The sequence below is a fragment of the Prosopis cineraria genome, unplaced genomic scaffold (assembly GCF_029017545.1).
Source record: "Prosopis cineraria cultivar Desert tree isolate PC_DT_omini unplaced genomic scaffold, ASM2901754v1 PC3, whole genome shotgun sequence".
Taxonomy (NCBI): domain Eukaryota; kingdom Viridiplantae; phylum Streptophyta; class Magnoliopsida; order Fabales; family Fabaceae; genus Prosopis; species Prosopis cineraria.
This window is the reverse complement of record NW_026555334.1, coordinates 37,363,589-37,391,153: the sequence shown is the minus strand read 5'-3', so window position 1 is coordinate 37,391,153 and position 27,565 is coordinate 37,363,589. Positions and strand designations below refer to the sequence as shown.

The 27,565-nt window shown below is 35.6% G+C and overlaps 4 protein-coding genes across 14 annotated transcripts; 3 read left to right on the top strand and 1 right to left on the bottom strand.

Annotated features, from left to right (window-relative positions):
• Nucleotides 1–2,259: 2,259 nt before the first annotated feature.
• On the top strand, nt 2,260–6,492 carry LOC129307065 (probable protein S-acyltransferase 1). Of its 4 annotated transcripts, XM_054947927.1 has the most exons (7): nt 2,260–2,558; nt 3,941–4,123; nt 4,206–4,382; nt 4,461–4,505; nt 4,744–4,965; nt 5,101–5,553; nt 5,945–6,492. In XM_054947927.1, exons 1-6 carry the CDS (start codon nt 2,445–2,447, stop codon nt 5,515–5,517), a joined length of 1,158 nt encoding a protein of 385 aa, XP_054803902.1. In that variant the 5' UTR covers nt 2,260–2,444; the 3' UTR covers nt 5,518–5,553; nt 5,945–6,492. The 4 variants fall into 4 exon arrangements, with proteins under 4 accessions (XP_054803902.1, XP_054803903.1, XP_054803901.1 ...); XM_054947928.1 differs by lacking the exon at nt 4,461–4,505; XM_054947926.1 differs by having other exon boundaries at nt 4,206–4,505.
• A 1,805-nt stretch (nt 6,493–8,297) lies between these two features.
• On the top strand, nt 8,298–15,445 carry LOC129305937 (probable protein S-acyltransferase 4). 3 transcript variants are annotated; one of them, XM_054946168.1, is made up of 6 exons: nt 8,298–8,787; nt 9,977–10,165; nt 10,929–11,237; nt 12,473–12,694; nt 14,146–14,745; nt 15,033–15,445. In XM_054946168.1, the coding sequence occupies exons 1-5, from the start codon at nt 8,686–8,688 to the stop codon at nt 14,695–14,697; spliced, it is 1,374 nt and encodes a 457-aa protein (XP_054802143.1). In that variant the 5' UTR covers nt 8,298–8,685; the 3' UTR covers nt 14,698–14,745; nt 15,033–15,445. The 3 variants fall into 3 exon arrangements, with proteins under 3 accessions (XP_054802143.1, XP_054802142.1, XP_054802144.1); XM_054946167.1 differs by having other exon boundaries at nt 14,146–15,445; XM_054946169.1 differs by lacking the exon at nt 8,298–8,787 and having other exon boundaries at nt 9,977–10,019; nt 14,146–15,445.
• A 1,249-nt stretch (nt 15,446–16,694) lies between these two features.
• On the top strand, nt 16,695–20,458 carry LOC129305938 (magnesium-protoporphyrin IX monomethyl ester [oxidative] cyclase, chloroplastic). 2 transcript variants are annotated; one of them, XM_054946171.1, is made up of 6 exons: nt 16,695–17,208; nt 17,591–17,655; nt 17,760–18,087; nt 18,550–18,648; nt 18,865–19,134; nt 20,166–20,458. In XM_054946171.1, exons 1-5 carry the CDS (start codon nt 16,747–16,749, stop codon nt 19,126–19,128), a joined length of 1,218 nt encoding a protein of 405 aa, XP_054802146.1. In that variant the 5' UTR covers nt 16,695–16,746; the 3' UTR covers nt 19,129–19,134; nt 20,166–20,458. The 2 variants fall into 2 exon arrangements, with proteins under 2 accessions (XP_054802146.1, XP_054802145.1); XM_054946170.1 differs by lacking the exon at nt 20,166–20,458 and having other exon boundaries at nt 18,865–19,292.
• A 1,613-nt stretch (nt 20,459–22,071) lies between these two features.
• Nucleotides 22,072–26,591, bottom strand: LOC129305936 (uncharacterized). 5 transcript variants are annotated; one of them, XM_054946162.1, is made up of 3 exons: nt 26,412–26,591; nt 25,208–25,501; nt 22,072–24,592 (listed from the first exon to the last, which is right to left on the bottom strand). In XM_054946162.1, exons 2-3 carry the CDS (start codon nt 25,224–25,226, stop codon nt 22,512–22,514), a joined length of 2,100 nt encoding a protein of 699 aa, XP_054802137.1. In that variant the 5' UTR covers nt 25,227–25,501; nt 26,412–26,591; the 3' UTR covers nt 22,072–22,511. The 5 variants fall into 5 exon arrangements, with proteins under 5 accessions (XP_054802137.1, XP_054802139.1, XP_054802140.1 ...); XM_054946164.1 differs by lacking the exon at nt 26,412–26,591 and adding an exon at nt 26,229–26,402; XM_054946165.1 differs by lacking the exon at nt 25,208–25,501 and having other exon boundaries at nt 26,412–26,590.
• Between the last annotated feature and the right edge of the window lie 974 nt (nt 26,592–27,565).

The following is a 27,565-nucleotide window of genomic DNA, read 5'->3' as shown; positions in this document are numbered from 1 at the left end:
TTCAGAGATGATTTCAATATCCTGAAGGTGGTTTTTCCATATTTGAGTTTGGGAGATGCTACTCATCTAGTCAACTGATGTTTGGTGTGTTGCAAAAGCATGGGCGGAGCCATCGAACGTTGTCTTGACGAGCATTGTCCAGCGAGTGAAGCTAGTGAACAAATTGCTATTTGAAAAAAAACAACTCTCCCCCTATTTTAATAAGAAATAATTTAATGTGCTAGAATTCTTGACTTAAGCCAATGTCTAAGTGAGCAAAATTGGTGAACAACTCACCATGCACAAACCATTCTATTATTAATAAGTCCATATTTATTGATACATAACTAAGACATGTAAAAAGTATAAAATGTCATAAAAATTGATGAAACTTCTAATAGATAAGAATCGATTTTATTTTTTAGCTCCTTTATATGCTCCAATTTTCCATGGATACCCCTTAGTCACACACTCTGCAATGACTTTGTCCTTATGATTCTTCCAAAATTTGTATGCAAACTTGTTGGTAAGACTATATTTGTGCAATGCTTGTCTAAAAGCTACGGTATCAACAAATGTTCGCCATATACCAATAAGCAAATCCCTATACTTTATTGCATTTATCTCTGCCATTGGAGTTGAAATACTTTCCATAGTTAAAATTTGCTCAACAGAGGATGTTGCCAAAGTTTAAAATGGAGATGGTAAAATTAACATATCAAATTCCCATTCAGTTTCACAAGTAGAGGGTGCTTCATAAATTCCTTGGACATTACCTGTGCCGCATTCAAATAATTAAAGCTCAATATTAAATATAAAGAGGCTTAAATCAATAAATTTTATTTTCAGAATTGACTAAGTATTACTTACTCTTGAGGATGATCATTTAGTGATGATTGCGTAATGTCATTTTCCCTTACACTAATATAAACATTACCATTATTGCCATTGAACTCAATAAGTTGTGCTACTCTAACATCATCTATAAAGTTTGTCATTATGGTTGTGAAAGTTTTAATAATTGATTGTAAACTTTAAGTCCATTTCTTTAATTCCAAAAGATACTTTAGCTGATATTAATCTTTTAAGTTCATCATATGTCATGCCCTCTATTATTATTCTAGTAACAACATTCCTTCCATCATATTTGACATTGCCCTCACTCGTCCTCACATAAACTCCCCCATAATGGAAGAAACAAAATAATTTCTTTCCACTGTTGCTTGCCATCTATCATGTCACTCTACAATCATTTCAAATGAATTTTATTCTACTTTCGAGTTCATAACTACAATTCTAATATCAATAATGTATTATTATTATTTTAACAATACAAAGTTTAATGATTCCAAATTTTAATTGAAGTTTACTCTATTTTTGAATTTATAACTAGATTTTCAATATCAACTATGTATCATTACTATTTTACTAATAAATAGTTTATTACTTTTACACTTTCCTTTTTAGGCTATCACAACATGTTGAAAAGAAAAATATAATCAAATTATAAAATAATAGCTACATTCTCCATTTTAATAACAATACATTATTGTGTTTATAACACTATATTCCATATGAGAACAGAATGCCGTTGTCATTGCCAAGACAAACTCACATTAAATGAAATAGAGTAATGATAGCAGATGCCATTAATATGCACCTCCTATTGCTAAGTGTATATGCAAACCCCTAACAACTTTTTCTGACATTAAACGCGTTTCTTCGGTGGCATAAAAGTACATATTGCAATAAAAAAATGTCAAAGCTAATATGAGTTAGGCCCAAATCATTTACCTTAATAACACTGCAAACTTTAGATTCAAATGCCTATATTTCCAAGTACCTTGACGATAAGCTTGTGATACCCAAAAAATAGGACTAGAAATAAGTTAGTTGAAAGAAATAATGCAAAACTAGTTCACTAAAAAAGACAGAAATGGATGAAGGAATTTGCAATTTTCAACTTATCAACTCACATTAGCTAAAGCTTTGGATGTTTTCACACGAATGCCAGTTTATTCTCCTGAGTTCCATGCTTCATTTCATTTCCATTAGAGGGGCATTTTTGTCTTTTTGAAGTAATAATTAATTACAGTTATGACTTTTGAGATTGCAGTGTAAATTTAAAATTAATTGGTCCTCAAACGTGAATATGTTTCTCCAGAGGTCCTTGTGGTGATTTTCCCTAATGCATGTCGGTGGAATCAGTTGAGCCCGCGAAATAGCCGGTCGAATTTAAAGATCGTTTTACAGGAGTGCTGGTTTGTGGGAGAGGAGAGGAGGTGAGGTGAGACGGTAAGAGAGAGGAATGTAACGACAGAAGTAAATTTCCCAAATCCCAAGCACGGCCATTTGATCTCGTTTCATTTGCTTAGCCCACCGCGATCCCTACACATTACATGTGGGTTTTTCGCGAATAAAGGAGATCATTGCAAGAGCTTCAGCGAGTTGTTGAACCCATCATTATGATGAGAAACTTCCAAAATAACTTCAGCTCTTCCTCTGATTCCATGGTCGTCTCTCTCGAACCATCCAAACCCAAACCCACAAGACTCTACAAAGTCTGGAAGGGAAACAATGTATCCCCCCCTTCTTTCCGTCATTATGTCTTGTCCTTTTTTAGTAGTGATGTTTACCTTCTGATTGTTAAGAGCATTGGAATAAGAGAAGTGGGAGGATATAGTTGTCAGCTACCCTGTTACTGAGATTTTTGAGGGATATTTGAACTTGAACAATTTGGAGTAACCCTTTATCATATTTACATGTGCCCATATGTTTTGTACCCCTCGTTTGTAAAAATTTCAAGTTTGAGCTTCTGGGTTTCTAAGGCATGAATGGACCAATCAAATAGCTCAAGGTGCTTTTGCTGTTGATTACTAGAATGAATAAATAAATTGATGTATTTTTAGAGCTTGAGAATGCTTGAAGTAAGTTTAGATAGATGAGGAGTCATCTATAACTGGCCTTGAAAATGCAGGAGCCGTTTTCCATGTTTTAGTGCTTTCTTTGTTCAGAACTTAGGTCTTACATTAGAGTTGCGCTGAGCTGCAATCTGTTATTGGGTGTAAGGCATGCTGCAAGTTCAGGTTATGTATTATGAGAGAGACTTCTTGATTGGTTATATGTGGTATATGTGTTCAAAGCACACTCTTGTTGGTTAACACTAAAGATTTTTAACTTTTAAAACTGATTTATAGGACTTACATGACATCAAGAAGAGAGAGAGAGAAAAAAAAAACAGATATACAGAACATTATGCAAGTAAGGTCGGAGACTTGCTCTCTTTAGAAAGTTGGCTTTGAAGCCTGGGAATGTAAACTTTTATGTGAATAATACACTGACCGAGGGATAGAGATATAGGTGACATGATGTTCATGCATCTTTATGAACGATGCAAATTCGTTCTTATTTATATAAAAAATTTTGAAAATTCTGTGGCAGTTTATTAGTGGAGCTACTTTTTTCATCCATACATTTCCTAGGCTAGACTATCACTTATGTTTTGGGCTTTTGAAACAGGAAATGCAAGAGATTGAGAAATTCTTTGGCTAGTCAAAGACTATCTGTCTGTTCTAGTGTTCCATTCATCTTTTTGTTAATATTTGGATTGGTCAAGAATAATACTGGCTGATGCACTTATTAAAAACTTCAGTCTCGCCCAACAGGGTAGTAGAAAGTCAATGCTGAGAGCTTTGCACTAGTTTAGCAAAAGCACAGCTTTATACTGCTCACTGTCTGCTTTTTCAATCTAAATAAATAAAAGTGGGAATTTTGCTTTGTAATCCTTTTGAACATGTTGGAGTCAAATTTGAGATTCTAACATTTCTTGTTTTGCTTAATTTTAAAAAGGTCATTTGATGATGAGATAATAGGCTATTTCTGAAGGATAACTGCTTGAATTATTATTATAGAATTAACTCTACAGGACTGAATTCTAATGAGGCTTTTTTCTTCATGTCAGAAATTTTTGTGTGGCGGAAGATTAGTCTTTGGTCATGATGCATCATCTCTTTTTTTGACATCATTCCTAATTGGATGTCCTGCGATAACATTCTGCATGAGAATGCTATTTTTCACAATCAAAGGGGACAGTCCTCTCTATGGCTATCCTGTATTTATCGGGGGAGCAATCCTCACAATTTTGGTCGGTAAAGTTTCTTTAGCAGTAGAGTGTAAATTTAGCCTCCCCATGCAATCTAAATTTGGCTTCTCAATGGTTTATGCAGGCCTTTGCTTTTCTCTTCTTAACATCTGCTAGAGATCCGGGAATTATCCCCAGAAAAGCACAAGGAGAAGAAACATTTGATTTAAATGCACCGTCCATGCGGTGGATAGACAACAGAAATTTCAGTGCAAAATTACCTAAAGTGAAGGATGTAAAGGTCAACGGCCATACATTGAAGGTGAAATTCTGTGAAACTTGCTTGCTCTTTCGTCCACCACGTGCTTCACACTGCTCTATTTGCAACAACTGTGTGCAGAAGTTTGATCACCATTGCCCCTGGGTTGGTCAGTGTATTGGATTGGTAAGTTATTCAAATCTGCCTTCAGACTCTCGGAAATCAAACTTTTGGGCATCACAAGTAGCCTTGGTGAAGGTTGATCCAAGGGACCAATATAGTTTGCAGGAGATTCTTATCGGATTGTCACTTTTTTACTTCTAATGTTCTTCTTTCTCTTCTAGATTCTGCCGTCTTTCATTCTTTCCCACTCCTTTGCCTTAAACTGAATTTAACAGTGTCTCTCCCGTTCATATTTTTGCAGCGTAACTATCCATTCTTCATACTATTCATATCAACATCAACCTTGTTGTGCGTGTATGTGTTCACATTTTCCTGGGTTAATCTTCGTTGGATTAAAGGCACCTTGTGGCACAGCATGTCACACGATGTCATATCAGTTGTTCTCATTGTATATTGCTTCATGTGCGTATGGTTTGTGGGTGGCCTAACAGTTTTCCATCTTTACCTGATTTCCACCAACCAGGTATCTTATCTTTCTTCCTAATGCTTTATATATTTCAGGCTTTTGCTTCTATAAGCTAAAGTTGCGTCATACAAATGAAGTCCAGCATGCTGTATTTTGTACACTTACATAAGATTCACATTTGCCTTCTCATAGACAACTTATGAGAATTTCCGGTACCGCTATGATAAGAAGGAAAACCCATACTCAAAGGGACTGCTAGGGAACTTCAAAGAACTTTCATGTACTAAGATCCCCTCTTCACTGGTCAACTTCAGAGGGCTGGTTACCGATGCACCGGGTGTTACTTCAGATCTTGAAAGAAGCCTTATAAGCTCTAAACGAAAAATTGATGCAGAAATGGGAGGAAAGCATGGCAAGCATAATAGCGTGATAATGCCAAGCATGTTAAATGATCTGGACTGCAACAGCATGGATGATCATCTGAAGAAGGCGGCAGGAGAAAAAGAAGCTGCATTTGATATTTTCGTTCCTACTAATCAAGAGCCAAAATATTCACATCAGAAATCCACAAAGGGAGCCAGTGCTACCCAAGATAAGGAAAAGCAATAGCTCCTTCAGATTACGTTGCTGCTTCTTAGAACAGAGGTATCACTTTGATATCTTTTTTAGTCTCCATGTACATATAACGATTCTCTTCACAAGGCCTTAATGAATAATCTTATGCATAATGTATGCCCTAAATAGTAAATAATAATTTCTAGTTTTTGGGAAATTTGATGAAAATAATCAAGCACTTACAAATTCCTTTCCAAAATAACCTCAAGCTTCAATTGGTGAATTGAAGAAAGAGAAATGAGGGGAAGGACTTGCATGATCAGATGGTGATACATGAGGTGTTGTTAAGTGTAGAAGAGATGAGGCAAAGGATTATATTTTGTTTTGGTGTTGAAACGTTGTTCCCTATGAGGCCACAGCGTTTGGCTTCTGTTCTATGGAAGTGTTTAGGATTACCTTACTGTTTCTGTTTTTTATGCAGATCCTTTTGGGGCATTTGATGCAAGGGATATTTGTAGATAGTGAGTTTCAAGGTAAGCATGCTGATTTGCTCTGACTGAAGTGACATGAACTGATGCACAATGGAAAGAGGAAAGAAGGAGAAACGAAATAACTCCTTATTAGTTTCTGACCCAATGAAAACTAGGTTATACTTTGGTCACTCAAAACGGGGAGAAAAGACTGACAAGGAGGTTACTGTTAACTGGCACATGGAACAAAATTTCTAGATGATGGATGACTAGGCATCTTCTCTATCTTTGGTTGGAATGGATTGTTGATTTTGTAAATTAATGTCTTGTTCATTCTTCTCTCTCCAGTCTCAAATCAATCTCCTTCCCTCCCTTCTCTTCCCCTTCCACACATAATGGTCACGTAGCCACGGGTTATGGAGCTGTATTTATTGTTGCAGAATAACACAGGAGATGTTCTTGTGGTTGTCCTCATTGTATATGAATGGCTATCAATGGATAAGCCATTTCTTTGTAATATAATATCCCAAAACCTGCTGGTAAAAAATAAAAAATAAAAAAATCCCAAAGATCATTTTATTTGTAATGCATTTATAAACCATATTTAGTGCCCTGATATAATATTTGGCATTTTTAAGCTCAACATGTGTCAAATTGTGAATAATCTCCAAGCAAATTCATATTCTTAGATTGTCATGATAAGTTCCTCTTTCTTGGATTGCCAACCTCAACTTTTGACTTAAAACACACCGTTTTAAGCTCATGGAACCGCAAAGAGGGTGTATATTTGAAAATATTATGATTTGTAGAATGAACACTAGCTACTAATAAAATAACTAAAATATTTGATAATAAACATGCATGCAAAAATGTTCAATTGTAAGTGTAACCATAAAATCACAGAATTTTGAATACAAAAAAATTAATTAAAGCACCTCATGTGTTAAAAAGATTTTATTATTGGAGTCTCTATATATATGATCTAGTATTCTAGTTTGAAGGGCATGTAAGCATGCTTCACTTGTATATTCTAAAATTCTTTCTCTGCAGGGCAAGCTGTTTTATAATTGGTCCAAGAGATGGTTAAATTACAACTTGAACTTATTTACTCCCTCTATTATAAATTAGAAGATAATTCAAGATAAGTTTATGCATACTAATAAAATATAATAATAACGCTTTACAAACTTTTTTTTAAACAAAAATATAAACCTTTAAAAATGTCTTTCCATACTTTCAAAAATGACTAAAATATAGAACATCGATAATTAATTTAGGGTTCTCAAAAAATGCTAATTGATACCTTAATTTCCTTAAAAAAATTGCATATTTTTAATTTTATCCTCATTAAATATTTTATATAATTACTTTAATAATGATAATTAAAATTTTAATACATTATTTTTTTTAAAAAGAGTAATAAATAAAATAGGGGTATAGTTAAAAAAATTATAATAAAAGTTGCACAAATACCTTGCATTTTAAATCAAGCAAGGTTTTTAGAAGATACCTATATTGTGATCCAGAAGATAATATTAAAAAAGTATTATTTCAATTCTCTCTCACCTTAAAGAGTAATATTGTAAAAATATTATTAATAAAAATTTATTTTTAAAATTATTTTATATTTTAAGATAATAAAATTAGTTTAAAATTATTTTATAATTTGCAACGTAGGGAGTATTATTTAGTATTTAGCACCAAAAAAATGCCAAATGTCAGTCCCTTTTAAATAGCGTGTTTCTTCTTGTAAACTCAACTACCTTCTATAGTTCTAGTATTCGTTAATTGTTAATTAATTATTCAGCCCCGACATAATTCATCTATATATTATGGATATTTCAGACATGTTCTACATTGGTCGTTTTTTTTTTTTTTTTTCACTCCAATATTCACACGTACACCGCTCGGCCGCTTTTTCTTCTGAAAAATTATATTTAAAAATCAAAAAATATGGAAAAATAAAATTAATTTTTCTCTAAAAAATAATTATTAAAAAAGTTTTGAAAAGAAATTCACAGCTAAATACTACCGTTTTTCTTCCATAAAGAACAGGAATTGCACATGTATATTTTTTATATTTTTATATTAGAACGGAAATATGAAGAAAGTAGAAAACATAACATACAATTGTTAAGGCGGCCAGCAAATTCAAATCCAAAGTTGGAGCAAGTCGACCTTTGGAATTGGGGATTGAAAGATAATTAAATTTGGAACAGTTCTCACTTCTCACTGTAATAATATATGGACGCTTAAGACAAAACAAAATAAAATAAAACAAAAAATATGTGATCTGGCTCCAGCTTCCTTTTATAAATGGCACAACACAACTAACATCACAACGAATAAGAAGAGTTACGCGCGTAAATGCCGCGAGGAATTGGAAAATGCCCCCAAGAATCCCAAGGTGCCAGCAGTTCAGATTAAAGGGAGAGAGAGAAAGCAACGAACTTTGCAAGGGAGAGAGAAAGGGCCACGAGGAATCTCGTCTTGGTATGATCCGCCTTAGAGACAAGATTTCATGAGCCTATGCGTTTGCAGGCTCTTTGTAAATTGTTGTGATCCAAGAACATTCTTTCTTTTCTCTTTCCCTTCATCCTTCTCTTGTCTGCACTGTCACCTTAACTGTTGATCTGGAGAGGATTATAATTCGAGATACCCAGAAAGGAATTCGAATCTGTCCGAGGACCTCTCGGTTGGGTATGGATTTTCTGAGAAGATAAGACCAATTTTGATAGAAGAGGCGGCTGCCATGCATGGAAATAGAAATCTAGATATGGCGTCTTCTCCACCTGGCAGTATGTCTTCCAATTTGAGACCGAGGAGGCTTCACCAAGTCTGGAGGGGTAATAATGTGAGTCCTTTTCAGCTTTCTGTATGGTTCTTGTAGTTGGGCTGCTTGTAATGTAGAAAGATATGTTTGATCACATTTCAAACTCAATATGAACTCATAATGACTTCTAGTCCTGTTATCAATTAGGGAACATGCCCTTCTTGTCAATTTTCATGGGTTTTTCTGCTTTTTGCCCCAAGGGGAAGGGAAGTGAGCATTTCTAAGCCTTTGACCATGAACATTGAGGACATTTATAACTCATCTGTATGGATTCTTGCTTCACGCTAATTGCTAAATCGACTTTTCTTGTAAATTTGAATACAAAATTTGCCAATTTGATTAGATAAGCCAAACAAGAAAGATTCTATTCTTGCATGGGGTAGTATGCCTCCCCATGCTTATGCGAAAATTATATGAGAGATAATCCAGGGAGACTAATAATAAAGCAACTATAATGCACGACTAACGATAAATGCATATTTGGATCTACTTTTAATACTGGACTTCGTGTTGATGACAATAAGAGTAGCTCCAATCTATTTTTCCTTTATGCTTCCTCTAGGAGCGGTCTATTGAGGTTTTTTACCTTAAAATACTTTCCTTCCTATTTTCAGTCTTGGATATATTAACTCTTTTTGTATTTGCTTCTAAAAAAAAAAAAAGAATTTCAACTGCCTACTTGTGTGGGCTTAGTTGATTTTTCTTAATCATTAAATTTGTTAGGCCTTCTTATTGGTTGCTTCTCTCTTGCTGTTTGGATCCACACTAGCCACAGGAAAAGTATAATAGTTTTGCTAAACAAGATTTGAATCAAGTTACAACTTACAAGTCTTGATCATGTGCAAAGAGTTGTTTAACATTACATGATTATTATTTCATTCCTTATACCTACCCTTCTAAAGCTACATTTTAAGATGAATTGTGAATCCACACTCAATACTGTAATTTGTAAAGCCATTTGGCTGCACCTTTAGTTGGAAGGATTTTGTCACCCACTTGCATTATATAGTCAAAATGTCTTATTTATAGATAAATTTGTCATGGCTAAAGATGTTCTTAGCTCATACGTTTCTGCCATCTGAGAGCACTCATGTACTTGTGTTGGGTTGAAAACAAGAAATTTACATTGCTGAGGTATACTTGGACTTGTAGAAGCTATAATAAGTAAGCTATGTTTGACTGATTCAGCTTTTTCTTGCCTTAATTCCAGATATTTTTCTGTGGCGGGAGACTGGTCTTTGGTCCTGATGCAGGTTCCATATTTCTCACCATTTTCTTAATTGTTGGACCTGTTATTGCATTTTGTGTGAAGATATATCTTAAAACCAGAAATCTAGAGACCGCTGATGTTCGTTTCTGGTATTTGATATTGATTACAGTCTCACTTGTCACTATTTTGGTAAGTAATCCACATGTGCCTTAATTTACAGTAATGCCTTTAGTATCTTGTGGAAATCTATTATCAGCCAATTCACTCTGTTTACCATCTTTTCCCTAGTTTTTCTGCTGATTTTTCTTCAATTCCTCTAATTTCTGTATTTTTTATTATTCGAATTGAAAGTTCAATTATTAATATTTTTATAGGAGAAATGCAAATACTCTTTTCAACCATGAGCCATTTGCAAATACCCCCAGAAAAATAAGAAAGAGAAAATACCTCCCTGCTCCTTCACATGCCTGGATTTTAACTCATTCGCTCACTTTCCTGTTAACTTTATTACCTGTGCGTTTGCTTTAATGTTCATTTATTTGAATTGTGTAATAACTGCTCATGTGGGTTGGATTGTAATTATTTAGACCTGCTTACACCGCACTTGAAAATGGCATGTTAAAGAAAGCAAATGAATTTAATCTAGAAATTTGAAGTGCATGGAGGTATTTTTCATCTTTCAAAGTTGAGGGAAGTACTTGCAAATAACTCATAGTCGAAGGGGGTATTTGCATTTTTCAATACTTATAACTTATGACTATGTTATCTAACCCCAAAAAAAAAAGAAAGAAAAAAAAAATCCACATCCACCCCCAGGGGCAAACGAAGTACTTTCAATTTGACTCTAGACACATGAATGATTTTATTTTCCTCATCATATTACCTTCCTTAATCTAGGATGAGATCTCTTTTATTAAATTGGAGATAAAAGTTTATAGCAACTCTTTTGCAGGACTTAACATTCCTCTTATTGACCTCTGGGAGGGATCCTGGAATTGTCCCGAGGAATTCCAGGCCTCCTGAGTTGGATGAAGAATCTGATATACCTACTCCTTCCATGGAGTGGATTAATGGCTCAACCCCTCGTCTGAAACTGCCTCGAACCAGAGATGTAATTGTTAATGGTCATAAAGTAAAAGTGAAGTTCTGTGATACTTGTTTGCTTTATCGCCCTCCACGGTCGTCTCATTGTTCCATCTGCAACAATTGTGTCCAGAGATTTGATCATCACTGTCCTTGGGTCGGCCAGTGTATTGGAATTGTAAGTTGATAAGGTTCCATTTTTATTTTTATGAAAATACAAAGCTCAATTTTATGGTACTTGTCAGCCAGTTTTGAGAATCATAATATAAAAGTGATTTTGGACACTGCATCTAAACTTCGGTCATGATTTCCATTTAGCAGAAGATGGAACTTAGTATTTGCCTTGAATACAATGAGGAAGTTATTAGAAGTCTCTACACACTTAGTTACTGGAATGTATAATTTTATTGCTAATATTCCTAAATCCTATCAGGCTTAGAAATCGACACTTGAAAAGCCATTTGACTGATTGACATGAACATTTAGATCATTGTTTTCTTTTCCTTTGAGGAAAAATCAAGGACTTCTGCAACACTATTCTGTTGAAAATTTGATGTGGGGTGATTATTGCAAATTGTAAGGCATATTGCTTAAAATTGACATAATTTCTCTAGGCCTAACCAATATGTTTTGAGGAAAAAAATGCAGTAACTTGCAGTTGTTGTTTGGTTGATCTCAAAGTGAGGAAGTTGTACATTTGACATGTTATTAACTTGGAATCTCCACAGTCCTTCAATTGAAGAAAATTAAAATTTTCCAAACCATTTAGGAGTGAACCTGACATGTATTTGGATCATGTTTTCTGGCCAGTATGAAGCAGATTGGGTAACAATTTCAATTACAGTTTATTTCTTTTTCCATAGATGCTTCCATTTCTAGAAACTTTAATTGATTGCTCTTGTTAAAACATTGCTTTAGGCAGATATTTCCTATGCAAACCATGAAAATGCCTGTATGAGCTACTGCGGAATGATAGCAGCTTTCATGGTCAAACTCATATTGGATTTCACCTACTAAGAGATTGCTCAATCTGGAATTAGTGAACCAGTGAATCAATTTGCTATCATATGCGGCTTTAGTAGTAATTCTATTCTCCTAATAATGCAATTGCTATATGTTAAAATTAAGCTCTTCATTAAGCAGGAGAGTGATCATGAAACCTACTAAATTCATAATAATTGCTCCACATCTTTCATAATTTTGGGTTCATGAAGTCAGTGTAGTGTTGTTTGGTCAGCCCAAAGAAAAAGATGCAATGACTTACTTGAGAGAGGGCCAATAGATCCTACCCTTTCCTGGCCACAGTTTACTCTAGTAAGATGAATGGTTTGTTTTAATGGGCTTCCCCATGTTTCTTTTCATCACATTTCTTACAGGAAATAACTATTCTTGTTCATGATGATTATTTTGCAGCGAAACTATCGGTTCTTCATCATGTTTATTTCAACATCAACCATCTTGTGCATATTTGTCTTCGTGTTTTCTTGTATCAGTCTGGCCCAGGGTGACATTTCATTTGGGAAGAGGATAGCAAATGATTATGTATCAGATATCCTTGTAGTATACTGCTTTGTAGCTGTCTGGTTTGTTGGTGGCCTCACAATTTTCCATTTCTATCTCATCTGTACAAACCAGGTGACTCCCCTACCTCACAAAGTTTGAAGTTCCGATTGTTTTATATGCAATTTCCCTTCTGCTTCATGCGGTATTACTTATCACGTTTTTTTTATTCTTTATATGTTTTTTTTTAGGTCCACTTTGAGATGTTAGGTGAATGAATTTTTATTGAGTTCTAAAATGTTTTCAAGCAAACTAGATTCTGTAGGAAGCTCAACTGCTAAAGAAAATTTTGTGAATTGAAATTATGCATAAGAAAAATCCTTATCTAACAGGACTCTACTAAAGGAAAGATGAACCTACTTTTTTCACTTTCCTTTTTGGCTCAAATTAGTTATGCATTGAGCTTGGTGCAAGAAGTTATAACAACAACGACAAGCCTTATCCCATTAAGTGGGATTGACTACATGGATTATATAATGTCATTGTACTTTATCATTTATCAAGCTTTTAGAAATATTATTAACTAAAAGGTCTCGATCAACAACTTCTAAAAGTATCCTCTTTGGCCTTCCTTTACCCCTCTTGACAGGGTTTAAAGTTATTTGTTTTATTCTTCTCACAAGTGCCTTTCGTGGTTTTCTTTGTACATGTCCAAATCATCTCAAATAATTTTCTACCAATTTTCCTTCAATAGGTGCGATGTTCACTTTTTCTTGCATCCGCTCATTTTGGATTTTATCTTTATTTGTATGTTTGCACATCCATCTTAACATTCTTGTCTTTGCTATTCCAATTTTATGTTTTTGTTGTTCCGTTACAACATAACATTCACTACTATATAATATTATTGGTCTTATAACAGTTTGATAAAACTTCCTTTTAAGTTTATTAGGTATCTTGCAATTGCAAATAACTTCTTTAGCTTTTTTTTTTAATTTAACCACCAAGCTTGTACCCTATGAGCAATATCTTCATCAATTTTCCCATTATGTTGAATAATAACTTTCAAATGTAATACAATTTCACTTTCAAATTACTACTCACTGAGTTTTAAATTAAAAGTTTTAAAAGGTAAAAGTTTTAAATTTTAGGTGCCTATGTTGAATTTGATGTCGAGGTATCACTACAAGGATACTTTAGATATTGAGACCTATCGCAAAAAGATAAGATAACTATTTTTTCTGGATAAAATATTTGAAGAAAATTAGAAGACAAATTAAGAGAGATGTTTTGACTAGCAAATCAACCACGGATGATGTCTTGGATATTCGATGGACACTGTTTTCCTACTTGTCTTTATCTTGTTCATGTCAAAATATAAGAGGTTTCTATTTCTTTAATATCATGAAGACAAGCATTTGAGTTATAAGCAGCTAATTAGAATAATTGTCTGAATAATTATTTCTTCCAAAACTTGTCTGTATGGCCATCGGCCTATCATGTTTGCAGAATACTTCCTTTTAACTTCTAGACTATTGGTTGTTAGTTTGAGTTCGCTTATACTAGAAGTTGTTGTTGGTGCACAGACAACTTATGAGAACTTCCGATATCGGTACGATAAGAGGGGGAATCCATACCACATGGGAACGCTGGGAAATATCAAAGAAACATTTTGCTCCACTATTCCAGCTTCAAGGAATAATTTTCGGTCTCTTGTGCTGGATTATGATCATGATAAGGTTGAGTCCGTGATCCCAAATTTTGGAGGCAGGGGATTTCTGACACCACATGAGAGAAGTGACCTTGAAATGGGATCTATGCGTGCAGATGATTGTAATATGCCAGTTCCTGAAATTTTACGAAATTTTGATTATGATCATTTCGAGAAGATGAGGTTTCCAGATGAAGGACAGTCTTCTTATGATCCATTCTTCAGTGTTGAGCTAGACATGATGAAAGATTCAGCTCGAACCTCTGCCGTGACAGTGCTAAATTTCCAAAGCATCGAAACTGAAGATGAGGTGGAAGAGTATACACAAAGCCCCCAAGCTGGAGATGGAATCAGAGAATCAGCCCAAAGGCCCGTTGATGTCAACAGAATAAATGCTACCAAGGAAAATAATGATAAAGAAGAATAGGTCATGTTAAGCCACAAAGCCAGATTTTGCTTTGTCAAACTTTGAGAGGTTTTTTTTTTTCCCTCACTCTTCATTGCTAAATTGTACAAGTTCTTGCATTTGTGAAGTTATTCTGCAGTGATCCGTGGCAAGAAGGTGCAAGAGCTTAAAGTTTGACCAATGGCAACTAGACTCAATATATCATACTCAAATACCAAGAAGAAATAAAAATCAAATTTTGTAGTTCTGTAATTGTGGCCAAAAAGAAGCTGATGCTGAAGATGCAGAATGAACAGTGAAAAACCTTGATTTCAGTTTTATTCTCGAGCTGTTACCCTAAGAAACATTTGTAACAGGTTCGCTGCAGGTGGTGGATTGCTTGTTTACCATGAAGTAGTTGCAGCAATCAGTGATCCGTGTGAAGATTAAGATCCATCATGCAGGCCACATGCAAGTTATTTGATGCCATATTTTGCTGAAAATGGAGAGGCTGACGTTGCACTTCTCATTATTATAAGCGTCAGAGAAGTGTTACTGTTGTAAGCTGTAAAACGCCACCTTGCTCAAAATAGTGCAGAAAGATTGTCGTTCACCTAATAGGTGCTTTGCTAGGTTTGCTTTTTCTCTTCCTGGCCAGCCCCTTGTCAAGATTTAGATTTGATGTTTACTTGTTTATTAGGGAGAAACTTGGAACTCTTGTAAGTATCACATATGAAAGGAAACCGCATGGATTCAGAGATTTTACTCTGCAGGATGTAACTTGATCTTATTACCCGCATCTCAGTTCTCACCTTAGGCCTCAGGGCTCAGGCTTCGGAGAATATTTCTTCAACATAGTAGAAAGAGTTGGTCCAAAAAAAAAAAAAACACGCACACACAAGTTAGTAAAAAGGATTCTTGGCCTGTAAAAAGAAGGGACTTTTGCATACATGGCCTATTTAATAGGATCAAACAAAGATTACAACCTAACATTTTAAATATTTTGTTATGTTGTTGGATTAATATTTAAATTAAATTGAAATGATAAAAATAAATCTTCTCCTCAATTCTAAAATTTTATTCTCATTCTTAAATATAAAATATATTATGTCCATTAAACCGATGATAAAATATTCAAAAGTGTTTAAATATTAAAATGATATATGGTTATAAATAGACCATGATTATAATAATTTAATTATGAGAATTTTGTTAGTATGTTACACGAGTTTTTCTTATTTGTTTTGGAAATAAAAAGAGAAAATCACACCCCAATTAATTGTAAATGGGTTATATTCTAAAATTCTAAAAAACTTCCATCATAATTTTTGTATTAATATATTTTTTATGGTGATTGAGCCAATTTATTTTGAAAAGAAACGGTAAAAATGATTAATAACCCCCAAAAAAAAAATCTAAAACAAATGGCAAGAAAACGTTGGGGTGTTAAAAACAAAAACAAAAAAATATAAATGGGGCCTCTTCTCCTCAAAGCCCCACAATTGAAAAAAAAAAAAAAGACAAGATTTTTAGAGTGCCACATCACGCCGAATAATGAAATCATTGAAATGTGGTTCCCATTTTGCACTGCTGCTGCTTGCTGCTACAATGGAAAATATCACCTGCAAAAGACAGTAGTAGATTAATGAATTGTAAAGCATAAATGGTAAATAGAATACATCTATGGCTTGATTATCAGTTTTCTTAAATAAAAAACAAACAAAAAAACAATCACAAGTTTATTATGGGTTGATTATCATTGGCAACTCAACAGAAAATAAAAAATTTGGTGCTTAGAAAAAAAGGAAAAACGGAAAATGAAATATCCAAAGAGAAAATAGAGAGAGAATCTAAACGCAACTAAATGCAGACCACAAAATCTGATCCAAATGAAATTATCTCCGCCAATCATCCAATGAGAAGGAGCTCACAACAGCTGCCACGTGTCCAATTACGATTTACGTTCACAGATTTCATTGGATGAGATTGATTCTATCACTGTCCATCCGACCAAGCTATAACTACAACTTCCTCCCTTGCGCACTCTTTAGTTCATCAGCTCAAATCCGCAGAATTTCCTCCGAAGTAAGAATGGCAGCGGAAATGGCTCTCGTGAAACCCGTTTCCAAATTCAGCAGTGTTACTCCCAAATTCGGGAAGCCAAGAATGGGTTCATACGCCAAGTTCAGCATCGTAAGAATGTCTGCCTCCTCCACCGCCACACCCACAAAGCCGAGCAAGAAAGGCAATAAAACTGCTATCAAGGAGACCCTTTTGACGCCAAGGTTTTACACCACAGATTTTGATGAGATGGAGAGACTTTTCAACGCTGAGATTAACAAGAACTTGAACCAGAATGAGTTTGAAGCTCTGCTTCAGGAGTTTAAGACTGACTACAACCAGACACATTTTGTGAGGAACAAGGAGTTCAAGGAGGCTGCTGATAAAATCGAAGGCCCTCTCCGGCAAATCTTCGTGGAGTTCCTTGAGAGGTCTTGCACTGCTGAATTCTCTGGATTCCTTCTCTACAAAGAGCTCGGAAGGAGGCTCAAGGTGCGATACTCTGTTTCAACTCTATTATTTGATTGTTTTCGCTGATAATCGAGGTTCTTTTTACTTTGGATGGAAACAATTGCTCTATTGTGGAAAACAGTCACACAAAAAAAAAATAAGAAAATAAAACTCTTGGGACGTCGTAAAATCATCCCGGGACAAGTGTTTTGTCTTCATTTTATTTTTTGACTGAAGTGCATTGATAATTTAAAAAACCTAGTCATGTCTGGTCGTGCTGTATGTTGAATCTCTATCATTATTGGTGCTTCCTGGACTACGTGGTGGCACAGCTAGCCATGTTTTTAAGAATGTTGTTCATGCACGTTGTCTCCCCTTTTCCTGGACTGATAATTTGGTTGGAATGTTCATGATTATATTGCAGAAAACCAATCCAGTGGTTGCTGAGATTTTCTCTCTCATGTCAAGGGATGAAGCAAGGCATGCTGGGTAAAGACACGAACTTAGTTTTATTTGCCATTGAAGTTTTGTTTTCCTTTTATGATCAGTTAGTTGGATGGTGTATAACCTCAATGTTGAAAAATTCCATGCAGGTTTCTGAACAAGGGTTTATCAGATTTCAATTTGGCGCTGGACTTGGGTTTCCTGACAAAGGCTAGAAAGTACACTTTTTTCAAGCCAAAGTTTATCTTCTATGCAACATACTTGTCTGAGAAAATTGGATACTGGAGATACATAACCATATACAGACACCTCAAGGCCAACCCTGAGTACCAATGTTATCCCATTTTCAAGTACTTCGAGAACTGGTGCCAGGATGAGAATAGACATGGAGACTTTTTCTCTGCTTTGATGAAAGCTCAGCCACAATTTCTCAATGACTGGAAGGCAAAGTTGTGGGCCCGTTTCTTCTGCTTATCGGTAATTTTACTTACAGTGTTTGTCTTTTACAATCTTGTGTTGAAATCTTAATACTTAGTGCCAATCAAGTGCCTTTTGAAGTTGCTATTTGAAAAGCAGGATTGAGAAGGGGGAGAGAGGGTATATAGAATATCAAAGATATTATCTGATAGAAAACCAGGTCATTGATGATGGATATATAAGCATGTTGCAAGTAGATTCCACTGAGAAATGTGCTTAACATGCTTATATAGTTATATTTGTTTATCAAATTGCATCTATCTATAATTCTACTTAAGGATGTTCAACAGCAAGTGTATATATCCAAGATGCAAAAATCATGTTCACCTTTGCATCCCTTAAGGGCCATGAAACATCTGACTTCTGTTCCCCTTTTTATTTATGCCAAATGTCTTCATAGTAGATTGGTTATTATTTTTCCATCTGTGAGTATTGAAACTTGATTCTCAAATTTTTCTTCAGGTCTATGTCACGATGTATCTCAATGATTGCCAACGCACAGCTTTCTATGAAGGCATTGGGTTGAATACCAAAGAATTTGACATGCATGTCATCATTGAAGTAAGTTTATGCTACATGTTCCTGCGTTCTACATTAGAAATCATTCATATTTCACTGTCACCTTCTGTCACTATTTTTGAGTAATTCTGTTTCTTGCAACTGACTTTTGTGGATTAATACATTATAAAACAAAAACCTAATTCCATAGCGTTAAAGCACAAGCCAGTATATCAGAAAATAACTAAAAGCTACATTTGTGGATTGCTGTATTTGCAGACAAACCGCACGACAGCTAGAATTTTCCCAGCAGTTCTGGATGTGGAGAACCCAGAGTTCAAGCGGAAGTTGGATAGAATGGTGGAGATAAACCAGAAGCTTATTGCTGTCGGTGAAAGTGATGACATTCCCTTGGTGAAGAACTTAAAGAGGATCCCACTAATTGCAGGCCTGGCATCTGAGCTCTTGGCTACATATTTAATGCCACCAATAGAGTCCGGATCTGTAGATTTTGCAGAGTTTGAACCACAGCTTGTGTACTGAGTTCAGGCATAAATTCCTTTGATCCCCTTCTCAATGTTCATCTGAGTGCTATCGGTGTGAAACGTAGCAAGCAGTGCACAACACCGAGAAAACATTGAAATGGTGTCTTCTGTATCATTTATGAGTTGCGACAGTAGAATCCATTAGTTTGCTCTTTGACTGAATGTTTTTTTCTTTTTTTTATTAAAAAAAAAGTCAGCTTAACTGTATTAAATATAATTTCTATTATTAAAAAATAAATTTTTAAAATAATAAACTTCATTCGCAACTTTTATTTAAAGAATTACAATTTTTTTAAAAAAATCGTAAAAATTCAATGAAAAGTCAAAATTTATCATTTATATAATTTTTGATAATGAGGTCCTTAAAATTTTATTGATATTATAATATTTTAATAGTTTAAATTGTCATTTTGTATAATTTTAAAATATTTTATTATCTTTTTTAATATATAATCTATAAAAGATCAACGTATATTAATTTAATTGAAAAAAAGGATATTAAATATATAAAGGTAGGTGTATAAGTTTCTTCTTTACTTCAGTAAAGTTTATGTGCTTGATCTTATATTCTTAATATATTTATGTTGCATATATTTTTTTTTTGAATGAAAAGACACGGACAAAATCGTGTAAGGGTTACAGAAGTCAGGACATATCAGAGTCCAAAATGTTCCTACATCCTATAGGCGGAACATTATAGATAAAGAGGTCATAGTGGTCATGCGAAGATTCCCGTGCGAGCAAATCAGCACAATTGTTTGCCTCTCTAAAAACGTGGTCAAAAGTAACCGTCCAGTTTTTCATAATAAGCTCCCTTATTTTCTTGATGGTTGCCGCAAGAGGATGGCTATCAAAGAAATTATGTCGAATAAGAGAGAGGGCTTCCATAGAGTCAGTGTATAAGTTAATCTTGGAAAGATTAGCATTCCAACCAATCTGAAAACCTTCTAAAATGCTTGATAATCAGCTGCAGTACAGGGTTGATATCCAAGAAATTTTGAGAAACCGATAATCCAATTTCTTTGTTCATCGCAGATGACTCCACTACAAGTTGCAGCACCGAGAGAGTTAACAGACTGTCAACATCAAGCCTAACCCATCCTTCCTTCGGAGGACGCCATTTAAACTCGGATCTGAGTCTGTTGTTATTCAAAATATCCACTCTTGATAGAAGCCACATATCATTTATGATTTGTTGGCTACAAGAGAAAGCTATATCTTTGTCTTGATTGTCATCTTCAGAATATGATCTCTTGCATCTCGCTTTCCATATGTTCTAACAGACATGAGCAAAGAGCTTCTGCCAATTAATTTTTCTTGTGCTAGTACTCCCTGCTTCATTTCTTGCATTCCAAACTATTCAGTCTTGCACGTTAAGAGAGAAAAAATTATTTAGCTTGAAAGGATTGACTAGCTTTAGCCAAACCTCCACGCTTTCTTGCAATCTCGTAAGATGTGAATTGAAGAGTCAGGAGAATTACAACCAAAGGTATAGTTTCGTTGTATTGGGTTGTGCCCTTCATTAGTTGTAAAATTACTCTGTAGGTGATCCCAAGCCGCTCTCCATAAGAAACACTTGATTTTTTCATAAGTTACAAGCCAAAGCAACCCTTGAAGAAATGGATGCAGATTAGCTGATTTAAAAAAAAAAAAATAGTTCATCCTCTGGATGTATTTTATAATATTTCTATGCTTTCAATAGTTGATCTTTATGCTTCCTGATTATTGCTTTAGTTGATTTCCTGGCCCCGTCCGTGTCTGTATTTATATATGATTAAAGTTCATTTCTTTATTAAAAGAGAAAAAGAAAGGTTCACGGTACTCATAGTGGTTAAATCGAGTAGAAAGGATTTGATTCTTGTTAAATGAGGGAAAAGATAAAAAGATCCATCTCATTTAGGTTTGACAGTGTTTGAAACTAGTTGGCAGAAGGGTGCAACTGACAATAGGAAGTTTTATCCTCCATGCTCAATGCGACGTTGAAGAACCCTGCGCCATTAATTCTAGGCATATGATTTCTTAAACCGGATAGAACCATTCTGAATATCAAGCTAAATCAGAACCAGCCTTGCACCCCGCTAGCTTCGAAAACTAGTAGCATTTGTTTCCCCGTGGATAGCAAGTTTAATCTCGAAGCAATAGACCCCCAAAGAAACATGCCGCAAGCCCTTGTTGTACGGGGTATCCGTGATAGATCTTCTACAGCTATATCATGAAGGCTTGCTTAGCTGAAGTACCGTAGGTTTATTTGAAAAGCTTAAGCTAAAGCATGTCAAGAAAGTTTAAATGAAAAGCGTTAATTAATTGATGCGTGTTAAGTAGAGTTACTCTTAAATATATGTTCAGATTTAGTGATGGATCCAAAAAATTTAAAATGTTGTGGCAACGTACATATGCATATATTTTATGGGGATATTAAAACTTGTTAGATTTGGAAATTATATATATGTATATATATATTATATAAACTCGAGTAAAATGAAATTTTTTTTGTTGGGCCACTTGCCCTCTCTACGTAGTGGTATGACCCTGAAATAACCTAACAAATGTGCAGACTAGCTCTCCCATCACCACCATGTCCATCATGAGAACTTGGATATTGAGATTTTTCAAAATCTACTAATTGGATGCAGAAATTTTTTGACCTCTAATCTGATCTTATTTTGTTGTCTTTTGCATATTCTGTCCAAAGCCTTGTATTCACCGAAAAAGAAAAAGAATGAGCAAACTAAAGGCGTGGAAAGGGGAGGAAGACTGGTTGATAATTTCACATCTTTACCGAGCTCTATCCCAGACTAAATAAGCAGCTATTCCGGGGGAAATTACACGGAAAATTTTTATAATACCCCTCGTCCACTCTAAAGAATGAGCTGAAGAGCGTTCAATAAGTCGAAATCCTGACAGATCAATTTGAAGAAAAATAACGTACACAGACATGAAATGACGGTTTAAGCGGCTTGATCTGAAACTCCCAATAACACCAAACCAACCAATTTACAGAAAATGATTATGCCCAGCGCACAATTGATCACTCAGACCAGTCTTGAACCACCAGGGCATTCCAGAAGAGCTATTATCTTTACAAAAGGAATATTGTTATCAATATAGCTTACATTGGTAGGAATCTCTTGAGAAAATTGTAAAAGGGGAAAAAAAAGGTCACGACACTTTAGCTCCTCAACGGGCCGAGGCATTGTATACCAAGTTCAGAGTACCATCCCATGCTCCTCAAATGCCTCCAATCAGATTTATGTGATTAAAGTATTAAACCATTGGTTTCCAAGTTTTATTTACCACCCCAAAAATGCAATCCTTGCAATGAGAAACATGTCATAGATGATCAAGAGCGATCGTCCCTGGAGTTGGACGCATTTAGAAAACCTAGCCCGTTGGATCAATTTCCTTTCCATGATCTCCATCATGAATACTTCTCCTCAACCTTCTCAGCCATATATCATAGTCCATGGGATATGGTGTCCCACATAGACTGTCAACATAGTCAGCAAAAGCCTTCAGCACTGTGGAGATATCACCAAGCTTTTGCTGAATTAATCTCCTTGACCACGACGTCTCTCTCCATTGCAGTGCTCCCTCAACTGAATCTAATTCAGGATAGGCCCCACCACATGAATAATAAAGCATATAGACTAGGCTTTCTGCATCTGAAGCCGAGCACAGTTTTCCTTCCTGAAGTGCATAAGTTGATGAGAAATGAAGATTCATGGCAGGGCGATCCCTGTCTTCAAGAATTGCATGCCCCCAACCAATCAGAGCAAAATAAGGATGCCTCACACCAGACTTCACACAAATTACATTCTCAGGCCTAATGTCCCCATGTCGAATTCCAGCAGAAGCAGCAGTTGAGAGTGCTGATAAGCAGTCATGGCAACATCTGATAGCCTCGTCTGAACCAAATTGACCTTTGCTCACCATTTCAGCAACTGTCACACCAACAGGACTAGTCACAAGAATTGGAGTCCCACACCAAGGATGGTCACAATTTCCACCCGAGCTTGGTCTTCGACACTGACCAGGGTGAATAATCCTACCAGAAGCACTCAGTTGAGGAATATATTTGCTTGAAAGACCCTTCTGCTTCATTACTGTCAATACCTTTGTCTGCCTCTGAACATGATACCACAAATTCATATCTTCCCATGCTGGTTCCAGAAGATGGCAACCGACGTACAGAAAAAGATTTTTTCCTGGCTCCTCAACATGCGATGCAATGTAATATGTCAATTCACCAGTGCTGATGACTTCTTTTATCTGATAACCCTTTTGCCAATCTGAATCCTCCAGCCATAACACAGATCCTACTTCTAACTTCATCGAATCTTTGGGCTCAACTTTCACAGAATCTTCATGAACTTCAACAATTTCAGGGGAAATACTTCTCTGCTGATGTCGAAATAGACCATTTTCATTCACACTAGTATCCCCTAACTGCCTATCCACTCTTCTTGTTTGGAGGCGCAAACTGTGATCAGCAGCTAAATCCTCAATAGAGTGCTTGGGCTGTCCAGCATACTGCATTATACAGTGAAAGGTTGCAAACAGCACCTGTAGAGCACCAATGTCCCCCCAGTTTGCATTTCCGAGTTTGTTCCAGATTCTATCAATTGGAGAAACAGCAATTCTTGAATGATTTTTGACCCATTCAGCAGCACATTCATAAACATTGTTTGTATCAAAATTTAGTTTATTTACATCTCCTTCAACCTTTACAACTCCCCCATATTGAGAATCAACTAGAACAACAAAGACTGTGTTTGGATCCTCAAAGAAACTCAGTCTGCTCAAACTTCTTGCCAGTAGCATGCGGAGAGCACAAAAAAGAGCATCCCCAATAACTGATGAAGATGGCCAGCAGTCCCCACCCTCAAGACTTCTGATATCAGGCCTTAGAAGAGTTAATTCAAGGACATGATCCCATTTTCCATGGGGATGTCTAGGATTATTGAGTAGTATACCTGTAGCACAAAGACCTCCAAGCCTTCCATTAGCAATTGCCTTCTCAGCCTGATAAAATTTCATGTTAGAATTATACAGACAGGCCACTGAAAAAGGCATGGGTTCATCTGGACTCCAAAAAGCCTCCCATAAACCCTTCACACTTGCATGCAGAAAATCTTCAATAGCAAGATAAGCTGTAGCTTCAACAGTATCAGATGTAGAAGCATGGACAGCATTAGGCATGCGTATTAGTTGTTGAAATGAAATGCCTTCCAGTGCATAATCAAATTTTTGTAGTTCTATCAGCTCAAATGGAACATCAAAGGCGTGCTGTTTTGGTGCACATTTTTCTGCCAGAGATTCAAACCAGTCAACAAGTTTTTCAGTCAGGCTGTCACTCTCAAGAAATTTATAGAAGAACTCCTTCTGATTCCGAGGCCTACTGCCTGATGATGCACTAGACCTCTTTGTCCCAGACCCGACAGATTCTTGGTCAGGGGATATACCTGTAAACATCAAAGTTTCTTAAAATTATTAATACTATTCATCCTCTTCTTTTTGTTGGAAAGTAAAATCAGACATTCATTAGTTAAAGAATCACGAATACCGAACTACGTCTAGAATACTCACATGACCAAAATTCAAAATACAGAAATAATGGAAAAACTGACATAGAAATAAGTAAGCAGGCATTGCACAGAGAAAATAAATGCCATCTTTACCCATAACTAGATTAAAAAGGTCTTAGTTATCATATCACACACTGAGGGTGAGGTCAAAATGAGAAGACTTGGCACAACTGCTCTTGTTAATTTATCCAAGGTAGCATTAATGCAGCCTCTAATCTCCAGTCATCTCAACTGCTGGAACATGCCCATTTGGACTTTGAAATTTCTAAACACAGTTATGCAAATCCTTCAAAACAAGATAGTTTGTTTAAGTGCATCATATGTCATGTGGACTTGTACACTTTCAGAATTCAATCGTAAATATATATCCTTTCTAAAATTTCAACCATAAGCAATCAGAGATTAATTAATGTTACTAACAGTTCTGAAACTCCTGAATGAAATAAAGACAGCAGGATATGAAAGGATAAAGCTTTTTTTTGGTATACCAACCGGCTTCTAGAAGCCACATTAGGCTCCAGCTAATACAAATTGAGTGATGTCAGACCACATGAGTGCAAAACTCTCCCAACGTAATCTTCTCCATCCTTAAACCCAAGACCATACTTAGGAGAGACAAGTGTGAAACCACTTGAATCAACTGTTGTTGGTGAGAGAATAGTGTGTTTAGGTAGAGGAAAACATGACACCATACCTACGTCTATTATCACAACAAGAAATATCAACCATTTTTTTCCCACAGCTTCAATTACTTACCAATCATTCCACCCCAGTCTACTAATCATTCTGCACGTGCAGTACATCAAATCAGAGACATATACACAAGGGCATTAGCAGGAAGTAGAAGAAATTAACTACCATACAATCCTCGTTGCCACTTATTGTTAAACAATATTGTATATCATGAAATTTCAAATGGCAGAGTGATAGAAGTAATAAACTTAGAGTAGACAGGGGATGAGACAATCTCAACAGTCAACACCCTAAAAGTGCAAAAGAAAAATCCTTTGGACATCATGCTATCTGCTCACTTCGGCAAACAAACTATGAGCCGCATAGCTATCAACTGAAAATAGTGGACTCAAATATACGACTCGGAATTCAGTGGCCTCTTTTAAATTGTTACACTCGATATCTTGTTGACTTGAGTTTCTTATTCCCTTTTCGGACAAGAAAGAAACACAAACGGTGCATAGGGATTGCAGACACAGGATTTTCGACATTCACAAATAGGATTATTATCGCACAAAGCCAAATTCCCGAAAGTAAAGAAGCCTTTCTTATGCCAACATAAAAGAGATGTTCCATGCTGATAATCCCAAGCAGGAAATTATCAACCTTCTGTAATACTGTCCGAGTCTAAATAGAAACCAAAAGCATCACGGCCCAAAATACCCAGCCAACTTAATTACAGAACAAATAGAGATGGACTCAAATTCAGTATCTAGGGTAGTTTCTAATTCTAGAAGAAAAGCCGGAGAATGCAGGACAAGTTCAATTCAAACAAACCCACAAAAATTGATGGCGAGAGTTTTGAAAAGAAGCAAATTAACGACAGCAGGTAGCCGAAGATAATGTGGAGTGAGCCGAGTTGATCGCGGTATGAGTGAAGTCAAATTGCGTCAAAAGGAGTGTCAACGGAAAGAGAATTTAGGGTTCCGGAAGAGGAGGAGATGAAGAAGAACCATGCTCATACCTTGCATTTTTTCCTTTTGTCAGGCTTGTTTGTTGGCACGAAGCCTTCAGATCTTCCTTCCGCTGGCGTTGTGAAAAAATAAAAAAACCATAAGCCCCTCCACCCCAAGCGCCTGTCCCCCCAATTTATTTTTTATTTTTTTTTTCAAAATCCAGTCATCTGTTTTCTGTACTGCCAATACATACACTGTAAAGAAATGATTCAACACACGGCCAGACTCGGACTCAGACTCAGTCCTCTTCCAATCTCTTTTCTATTCCTTTGTGTCGGAAGGGAAAATAATAATCTAAAATAGAACATTACTCTTTTACTCACATGAAAGCGATATTTTGTTCCTTCTCGTGAAGTTATCTGCGTGTTGTTTGTTCAACTCTCAAAGGTGGCTTTCATGATGTGAGTTGGGCCAGCGTTTTAAACAAAAAAGCGATGGCTGGCTTTGGGAGAAACCGATGAGGTGCGGTGCATAATGAGTTTTTACCGAAGTAAGAATCTTAATTATGTGACATGATAAACAATTGATTCTTATAGTTAGTTCCTATTCAATTCAGGAATATTTATTCATTACTTTTGGCTTTTCGCGTAAATAACAAGTAAAAGGGCATGGGATCAATTTGCCTCTTTGCGTGCCCAATTGCCCATGGTCCTTGCCGTGTTCCCTCTGGGGTTGATGCCCACGCACTAGCACGCGCGCAGAATGTTTGATTGTACTTGCTCTCTTTTTTCTTTTCTTTCTGTCTTTTTTTTTTTGTGAATAAGGTGTATTTTTCTTCTGTTTTCAAAGAATAAAAAATATTTTGATTGTTTTCAAATAAATATTTTAAATTTTTCTATTGGTCATTCCATTGCTGCTACTCTTAAAAAAAAAATTGCTGCTACCCTTATAATTAACTAACAAATTTGTAACTCTGGTGGAAGTTGTACTGATTTAATTAATAGTTTTCTGTTTGATGTATAATTGCATTGTTATCCACTTATCCTTATGATTTATTTTTATTTTTTCTCTTCTTGTATTGTTGAGGCTTTAGATTGAGACCAATTCTTAGAAAATTCTTGTTGTCGTTCCTTTACCATTATTTGTTTTAGGCACAATGAAATTTAGGTAACTTCAATCACTTGTTGAAACCAGAGTAGGCCTCGATTAAAATAACGATTAT